This window comes from Lepisma saccharinum, chromosome 1 (assembly GCF_977018435.1).
Source record: "Lepisma saccharinum chromosome 1, izLepSacc3.1, whole genome shotgun sequence".
Taxonomy (NCBI): Eukaryota; Metazoa; Arthropoda; class Insecta; order Zygentoma; family Lepismatidae; genus Lepisma; species Lepisma saccharinum.
Genome location: NC_139229.1, coordinates 48,233,876 through 48,248,189, shown reverse-complemented (window position 1 = coordinate 48,248,189; position 14,314 = coordinate 48,233,876). Strand labels below are relative to the sequence as shown.

The 14,314-nt window shown below is 38.0% G+C and overlaps 1 protein-coding gene across 4 annotated transcripts in view; it reads right to left on the bottom strand.

The window, feature by feature from the left end:
• Positions 1-223: 223 nt before the first annotated feature.
• LOC145994894 (cartilage acidic protein 1-like) overlaps positions 224-14,314 on the bottom strand; it is a 57,233-nt gene continuing 43,142 nt past the window's right edge. For all 4 annotated transcript variants that reach the window (XM_083131365.1, XM_083131382.1, XM_083131358.1 and 1 more), the window contains 3 exons: positions 13,223-13,341; positions 12,712-12,820; positions 224-6,664 (listed from right to left, as the gene is read on the bottom strand). In XM_083131365.1, the coding sequence (XP_082987491.1) occupies positions 12,718-12,820; positions 13,223-13,341 (222 nt within the window). In that variant the 3' untranslated portion in view covers positions 224-6,664; positions 12,712-12,717. The remainder of the gene's footprint in view (positions 6,665-12,711; positions 12,821-13,222; positions 13,342-14,314) is intronic.

The following is a 14,314-nucleotide window of genomic DNA, read 5'->3' as shown; positions in this document are numbered from 1 at the left end:
ATATAAAAAAGACCTAAAAAAAGGTTTAATTTAGGTGCATAAACCTACAATAGGTTCTAAAAAGCAAAATATGTTATTTTAAGCACTATAAAACTTCATCAGTTTTTTAATGAAATGCTGACTTAACTTGTTACTTCTTATTTACCTGGAAAGGAAAAATATATGCTAAAAACCTCAAATCCGAGGTCTATTTATAATCAAATGAAACTTATTTTTCTTAGTTTTACAGTATAACTGGTGTTTTATTTATCTTTACATATAGAACACTGACACAGCTCTTTCACAATAACTTGAGAAGGACAGCATTCCACAAGTTGCTTGCATTGACAAATTTGACATGAAAAGATTATTGTTTTATATACATGCACAAACATGACAATCATGTACTAAAGTAAAAGAAAACATAAACTGTTCTCTTTCCAAAATAAAATATATGTGCACAGTCATTAATTAACCCCTTCCCTGTGTTCAGCGTAATATTACGCCCTTGGTCACTATAGCTTATTCTGTGTTGGGCGTAATATTACGCCCACAAACATCTCTAACTGAAGTAATCTGTGTTGAACGGAATAATACGTTTTTTGTTGGTGAAAAATATGTTTTGCTATTGAAGAAACAACGGCCTTTTATTTAGTCACGATTTTTAGTGCCAACAAAGAAGAAGAAAAAGAAGAAGATGTAGTTCAGAGGAAAGTAAAATGTTTTTGTGTTATGCTGACAAGGTGCAAACGTCAGTTCATTTGTGTGCCGCGTTTAGTCAGTTGCTTTATATATATACTTTTTTTGGTGTTGCGTTATTTGAACTGTTGGCGATTTATTTTTGGTTTTTGAGTTTATAATTGTATCTAATAGTATTGTCAAACAGGATTGCGAAATATTTTTTCCCTCATACCTATTGAAGATATTGCAATGAAACTTGGTGGACACATTACGTATAGACCATAGTACAGAGCATTCCCTGACATTCGCTACGAGACTCGGTGGCAAGCGGCCCAGCATCAGCGATTGTCTTTCCCAGTGAATGGGGTCCACGACAGTCGCACGCTACAGTCTGTTTTTTTCGCTCTCCCTGCCTTCACTCTCTTTCCCTTTCTGTTGACGTTGCACACTGACGCCAGTATAATCCTCCCTCGGAAGTTGTGTTGTGTCGTGTCCGTGTGTTGAAGATTGTGGCTTAATATGGCACCAGAAAAGTTTCCATTACAACAAAGGATTTAACTTGTTGAGTGTTACTTTGGAGTGTTACTCTTAGCGACTGTTGCAGACCCCGTTCACCGGGAAAGACAAGCTCTGACGCCGGGCTGCTTGCCGCCGAGTCTCGTAGCTAATGCCAGGGAATGCTCTGTATAATTGGTACCTATATCCAGGGCCGGTCCAGAGGGCCCCAAAGTTACCAAAAGGGATTTTTCGGAGGGAAATTTTCCAAATTATCCCCGATTAGTATCTAATAGTATTGTGAAACAGGATTGCAAAATATTTTTTCCCTCATACCTATTGAAGATATTGCAATAAAACTTGGTGGACACATTACATATAGACCATAGTATTTTTCAAGGTAGATATAATAGGGTACCTATATCTAGGGCCGGTCCAGAGGGCCCAAAAGTTACCAAAAGGGAATTTTCGGAGGGAAATTTCCCGAATTATCCCCGATTTCCCTTTCCTCATACTTGATGTACACATGTGAGTGGTACCATTTGAAAGCCTGTTCTATTCTGAAGAGAAAAACGTATGAACCATGAAACTCGGATGAATTGTGCTGAAGCAGTAGCTTCTTAAAAATATTACTACGCAAACTCAGAAGAAAAAAATACACAGAACAGGAAGCCATTTTGTCAGAAAATTTTACAGGGAAGGAGTTAACTACATTACCTTTTATGATACATATATTTAAACTGCATCATTGTAAGTACAAGTTAAATGCTAAATTAGTTACACACAACAAAGTTGTCATAAACTGGCTTAATAACACAACTCACTTATTAAACCAATCAACATCATTTCATTTTCTGTGTCTTACTTAAATAGAATACTGTTGCAATAAAAGAGAACTGTTGCATTAGAATTATACAGGGTTTCCCACATTAAACCGGTAGGCATCATATGTATCGTTCATTACAGGTATACTGGTTTTATGTGGGACACCCCATATGATGATACTTATTATTATTATTCTATTCTGAAATAAACTGATAAATGAATTATACAAGGATTCATCTACCCAAACATTTAAACTATTGTAATTTACAAGTTTAATGTATGCCGACATTACACCTGGAAAATATAGTCAAATATTAACTACATTTCACAGTCAATTTAGATAATCATATATTCTGCAAATAAATCAAGTATGTGGGTTTTAGAATTGAGTTCTACAATTTGATTCAAAATACTAATGTACTATTTGATAGAAATAATATTACAGAGACAAACCACAGCTTTTCGGGGGGAGGGGCGACACTACACAAATGAGCATGCGACAATGGATACAATACTACAACAGTGCCTATACCTGTTGTGGTGCACTTATCTTATTCCCATTCTGAACTGAAGCACTGTGTCAATGGAATGCTAGGATTTCAAAGATTACTGTCTTCAACATGGAAGTATGACAACAATTACAAGTTAAATATAAATGATATTGCTATTTTTCTATATTACAAACATTTAAGAATGGCACAGGTACAAATTTTCACTTTCTCTCATGTCAAATAACAAAACTGACTTACTAAGTTATTATTTATGTTAAATACACAATCAATTTTGTACAGTTACTTGTTCCAAAGGTACTGCAAAATGTAACAAACAAGTATTACACAGGTAAATGACAAACGCACAACAAATTTGGAATCAATCTGAATTCAAGCAGATCACGCAAAACATATATTTAACTGTAAAGTGTTCACAAGACTAAATGATAACCTAATGTGAAAGCTTCACAACTAAAGCTGAATTTTTGTAATTAAAAGTAATTTTTAAATGATTCACTTGTAGACTGAACTGTACTGAAATATAGAGGGTGATTCAAAAAAGAGGCAATGAATATATGTGTGTGTGGATTGTATGTACTGATAGAGCAACTCTGAAAGTTTCTTTCCCTGTCTATTCAGCTATCCCAAAGTAAAAAAGGGTTCCATCCCAGAATTTGCAAGAACAGTTTGCAACAATAGTGCATTGCAACTTTTAAGACAAATTTCACACCCTAACACTGATTAAGTAAAAATTTCAGGAGGAATGGATTTGTTTGTAAAAGTAAGAGCAGTGAAAGGTCATCAGCATCCGCAGAATGTGTGGAACAGATTTGGGAAGTATTACAACGGAGTCCCAGAACACAAGAGGCTGGTTTGGCATTCCATTACCGACAGTGCAGAAGGTACTGAGGAAATATCTTCAAGTTGAGCCATACATGTTGCAGTTCGTGCAAGCCATGGATAATTACAAGAATTTGCACAGACATTCTTCACCTGTCACAATGTGTGGATCTGGGAAACTTAAAATTGAAATCCTCACCAGGTTTGTTTGATCACATTACCAATTCACCAAGGTGAATGTGTTCTGTGTCGTGCCGAAGGAAAAGTTTTATAGACCCTCCTTTTTCTTTTTTGCAGAATCAAGAATCACTGCACCAGATTTGGCTCATGCCTCAAATGCAAGTACACACTGATAATTTCATTTATCAAGAACATGGTGGGTGCACCACCATATTCTCATCATGATGATTGTGATTATGTACACATGGATGAATGAGATGTGCAGCAGCTACAAACTTTGAGTTGCTGTGATGGTTCCTACAATCACCAGACTTAACCCTCTGTGATTTTTTTCTGTGGAGGGTTGGTAAAGGATACAGTGTATCAACCTCCACAGTCCAGGGACACAGCAGAGCTGAAAGGCCAAACCTGGACAGCTAGAGTGGGTGAGGGATGAATTTGAGTATAGGTTTGATATCTGCTGTGTGACAAAGGTATACAGAGGAAATGTTAAAAAATATCCCACAGTTGTCCTGCCATTATATGAGTCACATGTATTCGGTTCAACACAACTGAAAATATGATATTTCAAAATGTCATCTTCTTTTTTAATCACCCTGTGCAATATTAACAAGCACATGCAAATGTTGCATTTTGACATGAAAATCATTATAGCCTTAAACAAGAATGTACAAACATTGAGGACTTGTATTAAGGCTTCTTGTTAAGGATTCTATATTAAATTTCAAAGTATATTTTACTACAATACTTATATGTAAAGCACAACCACCGAATACATTACATAAAGAAAGGAAAAGGAATTAAAGTTTCTATTTCTTTCTGGTTAAAGAAATTTCCACTAACACTAATAGTAAATTCTTATATAATGCATACTATTTGCTAACTTTTCTATTAAAAAAACATGCTATCTAACATAACAACATTCTATAAACATTAAAACACAAAACTAGGGCAATATAATTTATATCAGAACAGAAAATAGCAAATAAAGATAAAATGTAAGGACATAAAAGAAGATAACATTTTTCTAACACCAACACAGAATTTGTAATTACAAATGATAAATATGAACATATATAGAGACACACATCTTTTGCTACCAAAATTCTTACATTTTGAGATGATGAACCATACAACGAACTAAAAAACATGAGGTAATTGCAGTCTTCAAATTGTCAAAGCAAAAAGCTTTCCAAAAATTACATGTACGTAGCACCAATATCAGTCTATGCAGGAACATGTTTCTGACATTAATGCATTTGTGTCAACAATGAGTTCTGTGTAAAACAGAAGAGAAATTATGGATACTATTAGGATTCCACATGTCAACCAAGCTGAATTTATAATTACTTAGTTAACATGGAATGTTCTAAAAATTTTTACATGTACTTAGTCTCCTGAATAACATTTGCTAAAACAGCTACAGATACAATAATACTGTCATTACAATTCCTCAGATATATTCATGAAAAAAAACTTCTAAATTTCAGACCTGGCTTCACTGTATATCAATCAATATGTTGATAATTAAGTGATTTAACCTGTTCTGTTTGCTTTATATTCATGAGGTCGATTTCAGTATAGTGGGTCCTAATGCACTTTGATTCCTTTTATCTACAGGAAACGGTTACAATAAACGGTTTGCTAAAGGTCCAGTAAAAAACCTGAAGAATTTAATAATAATTTAAATATCCTTAGACTTCACAGCACTTATTATATATAAGTTTTGATAAAGTAACCATGAATATAACAAAAAATAGTAGAGCAACTAACGTTCATACAGTATAGGAATACAGGGTGACTGGAAAGTAACTCCCTATTGAAATATACTTGTAACTTTTGAAAAACTTTTGAAAACTTTTTGTATTGTGATTCCTGAAGTGATAGAATTTAATTCCTAATTTGTGCTTTCTCGTCACGGTGACGGGAGCAGCCCATAATGACTTGTCTGGCACTGCGTGAGCATGTCCAGCTGACATCCTATTACAAAGTGTGGCAGTCCGTGGTACTGGTGCAGAGATGGTGCTCGGGTGTTCATGGATCTCGTGATTCAGTGGATGCCAAGACCATCAGAAAGTTCAATTCAATGACTATGGGATCTGTGGTAGATACTCGCAGTTGCAGAAGCGCCTCAACATACAGATTGAAGGAAAGTTTGCAGGTGGTGCAGAATATGTTTGTTCGAAGACCCGTAGTCACCAGCTTGGAAAAGCAGTTCCTGATGGTCTTGGCATCCACCAAATCACAAAGATCCGTTAACACCCTGCCACCACCTCTGCACCTGTACCAGCCACACTTTGTAAAGGGATACCAGCTGGGTAAGCTCACACAGTGTCAGAAAGGTCATTATGGGATGCTCTTGTCACAGTGAGGAGAAAGCACAAATTAGCCATTAAATTCTACCACTTCAGGGAACCACAACACATTTTGTTTCATGCAAATGCAACCATACTTACAAAAATTATAAGTATTTTTCAATATGAAGTTACTTTCAAACCACCCCGTAATTAATACCTTCTAACCTTATCTCTGATGATTGTCCAAAAGCATGAAGTGAAGTATTTATACACAAAGCAGCTTTCAGACTTTTAATCCTCTATTTTGAGCATCATCTGAAATAGATAATCTACAAAACAGTGAATCCATTCACAGCATAATGTCTTGATCCACACATATATCCTATCCTACAATAAGGAATACTCTTACTTAAGTGCTGACCTTTTCTTTTCAAATATTTTTCATATAATTAACATTTTAGAAAAAAATCATAATACTTAGGGAGTAGTCTTTCTTTGTATAATACTTGAGTATTTTTTATACTTTAACATGACAGGAATGTCTAATTGTGTACTTTGAAGTCAAGAACTGACATTTTCAGATTACATTCAAGTGCACAGAAATTACAAGTACATTCCATGCACATAAACTACAGTAAAACTTGAACAGGTGACCATATATTCCCTATAAAAATGACATTTGCATACAAATATCTAGCTCCTACAAGCTATAGAAAAACTTTCATGAAAATATATATGTATATTACATAAAATTTTACTTGCCTTCAACTTCAGATACATACACATTAAGGAATACCAACAGAATATCAAATTGCACTTCCAACAATGAAGCAGTCTTCTCTACAGTGACATCTTTCAGCTGCTTTCTAATCAACCCTGGAAGAAAGATCAATTATATTCAAAATGGTGGAAGTGGGATGTTATTTGGATAGCAACAAATAATGTTGTTGAAAATAAATTAATGCAAATAAAATATGAGAACGTTTTTATTCAAAACGTTTCTAATCAAGAAGTTACTTGGAGGAAAAAAAGTGAAATGTGTTTTCAGATATCTTATCCTGACAAGTCAAGAAACTTACAATTTCCCTGATTTTTCCAGATTATTCAGGTGAGTGGGAATCCTGCTTGAAAAATTACTGATAAATAAATTTCATTATTTCTGTCATGTCTTTTTCCTGCCTATTAGACTTTTTCTATTACTTTGAGACATATTTTGATTTCTAAGGATTTGATTGGATTGGATTGATTTGGTGTTTTAAGTCCACTTTATGCACAGTAAGGCTAATCTGGACTGGACCTACAGTTTAAAGTGGGATCCGAACTACTATGTGCCTCCACCGGCAATCGAACCTGACCAAAGGATTTGATTCAGCACCAGTTCCATTAAGGGAATAATAGGAATATACCATCATTTATCTGGTAAAAAGAAATAAAAAAAATGATATGCATTTTTACAGACAACTTCATATCTTCTTGTACTTTACTATGATTTTTTTCTATTTAAGGATTTCATTTCTTAATTTGCTGGCCAGAAGAGCAGCCAGTGCATGTACACATATGCACAAATTCAAGCAACACACAGTAAAGCACAAAATATTAATGCAACAGACATGTATCTCTCCTGCATAGATAAATAGCACAATCGTACAATACTTCGGTCAAATGAGACAAGAGGCTCATACAATGCCAGTCTAAAGGGAAGATTGCATTCATGCCTCTTTACACTGATGAAATGACAACACCCTGAGCAGCTATTGTAGCTTTGACAGTACGTTTTGTAAATGTTCAATGTGTATGTCACACTATATAGGCAGTCATGGCACAGGGAAGATGACTCAAGACAGACTAGTCACAAGCAGAGGTGCCTTTTAACTACCTTCTGAATCCTTCTGTTGTTGAATTAGGTTATTTTACGTTGCACTTCTGTCACTTTAGCTAATCATGAAATTCCTTGTTGTGTAATGATTATGGCAGTAGTTTGTAGTGACTGGAAATGTATCCCGAAGAGATGGCCAAGAAGACTTAAGAGTGCCATCACTTGGAGAGGATTGGTATTTGGTCCTCGGAGTAAAGCAATATTGTGATAGGCCAGCACAGCAGTTGGCATTGGACCTTGCAGGAAAGTTGGTATCCAGAACGACAGTGTACTGGATGCTCAGGCAAAGAGATCTGTACTGTTTGACCAGCGATTGGAGAGCTCCAGTTGGTAGAGTGCCAAGAAAAAGGGGAAGGTCTTGAGGGGAAGGCAGGTGGGAGAACACCGTTCGCGGTTGCACGTTGAACAGTGTTACCAATCTGCAAGGATGTTTATCCATCAGAACGTAACTAACGAAAACTGAGGGACATGCACAGAAGTAAAGGATTGTGACAAGAACTCCGCACAAACAATCAAAAAAAACAAAAAAAAACACACACACACAGAGAGACAAATTTCACGTCTTTCCACGTTTTGTTGCAAACACGCCGCTCCACGGCCAGAGCACTTCCAATATCTTATGTGTCAATATTCTCCGGTTGGCAACACTCGTGCATCAGAGAAGTGGCTCCGCGAACTCCCCCAATTTATGAATGCACTCTGCTACTTCGATCATGCGCAGCAAACTCGAGAGCTCTCTGATCGCTGGTCAAACAGTATGCCAGGAGACTTGAAGTATGTGTCCAAGAAAGTGATCACTGTGGAGGAGACGGTATAATTTTTTGAGGAAGAATAATGTAATTGAGAAAACACACCTCCATGAAATAGTTCGGGACAACTGACATCAGGCGCAGAGATGAGATCTTGGTATCCTATATTCATTTTGTTTCAAGGTGCAGTGGGTCCATATTTCCTCCTTGTGTATGACGTCATTCATGTACAGGGTGTCCACATGAAACCTCACTGATTTCAAATTACAATTGTGAGGAAACTATTCGACACAGAGCCTTGCAATTTGCACCATCATGTAGAGCAACTCCAAAAGTTTTTTTATTAATTTTTTAAGGTACTGAGTAATTACAGGGTGTCTACTAAATGTCTGTTTTTATATTCCAGGTTTTTTCCAAGTTTGTCCAGGTCTATTTATGCTATTTTCCAGGTCTATATATTTTTAAACAAAGAAAAGTTGTTATTGTTAATAACCTCTACCAGTAGGCCAGTTGAGAAAAATTTGCAGTAACTAACAAAAGCAAGCTGAGTTCTCACCTTTATCTGCCGTTTAATTCATATCCCTTGGTAGTAGTACACTGCTCCACAAAACTTAAGCAACTCAAACGAAGTAGGACTAAATGAATAGAAAATGTCAATTCACCAAGTTTAATGAACATAAGGAAGGTACAGATGCACAATCCAACACAAATGAACACCAACAATGCAGATATGGTGTACAGGGTGGCCAGAAAGTTCAACACCACTATAACCCTACATGAAAAGCTTGCATCTGAGAGGGCACAGGCTGTCAATACGGTGTGTAACCACCTCGAACAGACACACAGGCATGACATCTGGCCTCCATTCTGTGGATCAGAGTGGTTATCAAGTCTTGAGGAAGACGGGACCATTCCTCTAAGCGGGCTGTCTGCAGTTCAGGAATTGTTCTGGTGGTGGATTGCACTGCACTATTCTTCGCCTAAGAGCATCCCAAACATACTCGATTGGATTAAGGTCCAGCAAGTATGCAGGACATTCAATATGGGCAATGTCTTCTGTCTCCAGATAATCGGACACAATATATGCATGGTGTGGGCATGCATTGTCATCCATAAAAAGTAAGTTAGGACCAAATGCTCCATGGATGTTGCGAACACGTGAATGGAGAATTACATCCCGATAACATTGTGCCATCCAAGTTCCATGTTCCACAATATGGAGGTCAGTTTTCCTATCAAGCATGATACCACCCCACACCATGATGGAACCACCTCCAATGGACGGCCTTTCAACAATGAACTTAGGGTGATATCGTGTTCCTGGCTCTCTCCACACGAATATCGGACCAGAATCAGACGATAGGCTGTATCGAGACTCATCAGAGAACATTAGTCGTGCAAACACCACTTCACTGCTTGAGGACTGGGACAATACTAGGCTGTGGTTTGCGCTGGCAGGCACAAGCTGTTATTCCTGACACCATGTGTATTGCACACGTCTGTGCTCCCGTTTCAATGGCACACACAGCACAGGACTCCTGGCATACAGCCCTGCTTTATTCAGCCGCCTACAAACAGTTTGACGACTAACATGTCGTCCCGTAGCTTGAAACAAATCATTTGCCACTTGAGAGCAGGACTCTTGGAGGTTACGTCTAGCAGTGATTGTGAGAAATTGGTCATCAGCTGCTGATGTCGTCCTCGGATGGCCTCCTTCATGACGTCTACTGAGAGTAGGACCATTTTGGAAGCAAAGCCACAACCTGACACGACACTTTTATTCACGTTGAATTCACGTGCCACTTCAACTTGGGACCGACCCCATTTCCAGTCATCCAATTATTCGACCTCGATCAACGTCACTCAAATGATGTCTACGATTCATTTCAAGGTGTCTACACTTGATATCCCACTCACGAACCACCACTTCACTGCTTGAGGACTGGGACAATACTAGGCTGTGGTTTGCGCTGGCAGGCACAAGCTGTTAATCTTGGTTTATAAGGTGCTGCTCACGCATTATAGAGGGCACTTACACTGCCTGTGCTTCCTTATGTTTGTACGTGTCTCATACAAGTGTTGAATGGGCACCATTCTGGTTAAATTCCAGGCTTTTTCCAGGTTATCCAGGTAGAAAAGTAGATTCCAGACTAATTCCAGGTTTCCCAGGTCAGTAGACACCCTGAATTAGCAATGATGATGACAGCACAAAGGAGAGCACAATGCATGGTGTGATATTTCAGTCCAAAGACATTCAGACGTGCATTTGAATGAGAGCCACCAGATGTAAAGACAATTAATGCTTGGCATGACAAGTTCCTAGCCAATGGGAGCATTAACCGGCAGTCAGGGTGACAGTGGGTTCAGATCGAATATAGACTAGACATTCTGAGGGTTACAAAAGAAGCCCACGTAGAAGTGCACTAAAATAAAAAATAAAAACATTTTTTAGTTGCTTTACACGATGCCGCACACTGCAAGGCTCTATGTCGAATTGTTTCCTCACAACTGTAATTTGAAATGAGGGAGGTTTCATGTGGACACCCTGCACAATGTTTTGATCTCATAGAGAACAGCAGGCTGATTGTTTTCTGGCCGGTGTGGGTATTGCACACATAAACTGGCTTCAGCGCTGCCCAGATTTAAATCCAATCGAGTAGTCCAGGATGCTTGGAAGACATGTCGCCAACCATTCCCCAGGAACTATGCACTGCACCCCAAGAGGGATGGGAAGAACCTCCACCAGCATTGTGTGGGATCCTTGTTTCGCAGTATGTCCCAGCTGCAAATACAGACCCTATGGAGGACAAGATGGGGTGTTGAGGGGCGTATGACTAAGACTATGGCTTTAGGTTCTGTTCCTGTCAGTGATATGTATTTAGTTTGTGTCCTGTTTTGTTGCTTTGCATAGGTAAGACAAGGTAAAGGTACCCAAGAGCATGTGCACACATGCCATGAAGGTAAATGGGTGATGAGGAGGTAGAGCTCCACATATTCTTGATCTCAGCCATAGTTGGGATGATGATCAGCATCATGCCCGGATGCCTTAATCCCCACAGGTAACCATAGATACGAGGCTGGATGGGCCTCAGAGCTGCGTCAAAACAGGGAAATGACTGGATCACCTGCTCTGGAATACGAACCTGGGTTTTGCACGTGGTAGCCAGATGGTCTAAGCTACCGTGGCTCCATTTGTTGCATTGCATACAGAGAATAATATAATGTCAGCTGAGATATTGTCCTTGTATGTTGCACTTTACTAAGTGTTGTATAATTCTGTGCATCAGTGTACACTCCTGTTCAGATAAAGTGTCACATATTTCAACTGTCCAACCTTATAAAATGTGTCACTTTTCAACAAATAGCTATTGCTGGCAATTGCTTTTGAGCTCATACTAATACTTTGCTACAATGCATTTTTCAGTTCAAATCAGTACATGTGGGTGTGTGTGTGAAGCAACCAATTGTATGTAAAGGAAGGTTACAAGTTGGTCAAAATAATGAGCATGTGAAAAATATAATAAATATCCAAAGCTGTTTTTCTTAAGTATATTTGGATAACTCCAGTGAGCAGTTTGGCAATTGCAATGCCATCTGGTTTCGACCTTCCTTCATTTGTATGAATAATATTTAACTGGAACTTGCACAGGAAACGTTATTGGAAATAGACTGTGATACACAGTAAATTGACTGGAAAACTTGGTGGAACACATGAGACTTCAATCAGCACAAGCCAAGCTCTAGTTTGAATGAACATAAGCCCAGTTGAGGCAACTGCTGAGTCCAGGTTATACTACACAGAGAAGAAGCCAGAAGTTGATTTGGTGGAATGCTGACCTGAAATATGAACAACTTTCACGGAAATATATTCCTTGCTTTTCAGTAATAAAATACTATCCACCTCTGACTGATCATCTTCTCTTATATACTATTCTACATAAAAAAAAAATCTCTCTTTAAGTCTAACTGTACTGTATAGAATTCATGCTCACCTTTGCTTCTACACTGATTCAAGAATTATTTGTGGGTAGACAGATGCAAACATAAACAAAGTACAGTGGAACCCCAATTTTACATTCCTCGATTTTACATTTTCCCACATTTTAAGTTTTTTTCGGCTTGGTCCTCTAAAAAATAAGAAATCGAGGTTTCACTGTATCTTGTATTCCAGGTTGTCTACCAATGTAAGTATAAACCACAGAACTTGATAATTTGCCCAACAACAACAAATGTGCACAGCGTATTAAAGAAAATGAAGCATTAGCCTCAATTCTGAGAAGAGCCCAGTATATTATTACCTTCATTTACACAGCATCCATTATGGGATGATCCACGATCACAAGCTGATTGAGTCTCTTCTTTAAATCAATTGTTCTCAAGTTTCCATCTGGCCAAGTAATTTCCACACTGTAAAAATAAGATTATATATTTTTGAGGCCCATGCTCAAATTTTTAGTAAAGTAAATGGAGGGGGCGGGGATCCTGATTTATTTTTAAGTTTTTCTACCTCTGTATAAGAAAAGTCATAATAGATTTCCAGAAAATTAATTTTTAAAAATCATATAATTTTCAAGAAATTTTGAAAATTGAAAACCAGCCATCTGCTAAAGGTTAAAAATATGATATAGCTGTGTTACTTTTATGAATACTTCAAACATACATTAAATGATTCAAGAGTTCCTAGAAATCTAGTCAGTACATCTTCATATTTCTATACATTATTACATATGAACAGAAAAAGTAGAATACGAAAACAGTATTTTCAACATTACAGGATGAAATGAAAGAGAGGATTAACATAATACAAACCTTGTAGGTATATCTCTCCCAAGCCCAAAATGTGCTACAGGCTCTGTTTGACACAGGTAGCCAGATCCTCCATCAATAATTCTTATATAACTTTGATTATTGCTTGTATTAACTTTGATCTGTTTGAAAGGAAAGGAAACAAAATTATTAATACTAATAGGGTGATTCAGAAGTATTGGTAAACTATAAGAGATAAGTACACACTAGAAGAAGCAAAATATGGTGAAGTCAACATGGGTCTGCAAATGAACCATTTCAAAGATCGAATACCAGGTGTGCCAGTTAATAATTCTTAATTTCGTCGCTGGATGGCACTGGAAGCAAGGATTGGTGCACAGTCTCAACTGTTACGTCAGTGTGTTGCCAGGACAGTACCTGTCAAAACGCCTTGGATGTGCAACCGAGTGCGAGTGATCGTGATATTGGGTTTGTGTGGGAAACATGTTGACTTTCAAACCGTGCGGCACGTCCTGCTTTTCTTGTTCAATCAAAAGAAAAATGCGAGTGAAAGCCATCGTATCCTTGTGGAAACGTATGGTGACAATGTCCTAACGCAAGACGCGTGTCTGCGTTGGTTTCGACGATTCAAAAGTGGTGATTTCGACTTGAAAGACAAAGATCACCCGGGTCAGCTGAAAAAATTCCAAGATGCCAAATTGCAAGCACTGTTGGACGAAGACGATACGCAAATGCAACAACAACTGGCAGAGAAGTTAAATGTTGGTCGCCAAACCATATCTGATCGTCTTCATGCCATGGGAAAGATCCAGAAGGCAGGAAAATTGATCCCACATCATCTGAAAGACAGACAAATGGAAAAGCGAAAAACAGTGTGTGAAGTATTGCTTTCTCGGTAAGAAAGAAAGTCTTTCTTGCATCGGACAGTGACTGGGGACGAAAAATGGATCTACTTCGAGAACCCAAAATGCAAAAAGTCATGGGTTGACCCAGGACAACCTTCAACATCGACCGCAAAACCGAATCGCTTCGGAAGGAAGACAATGCTGTGCATTTGGTGGGATCAGAAGGGTGTGGTGTACCATGAGCTTCTGGAACCAGGTGAAACAGTGAATGTCGTTCGCTACCGTCAAC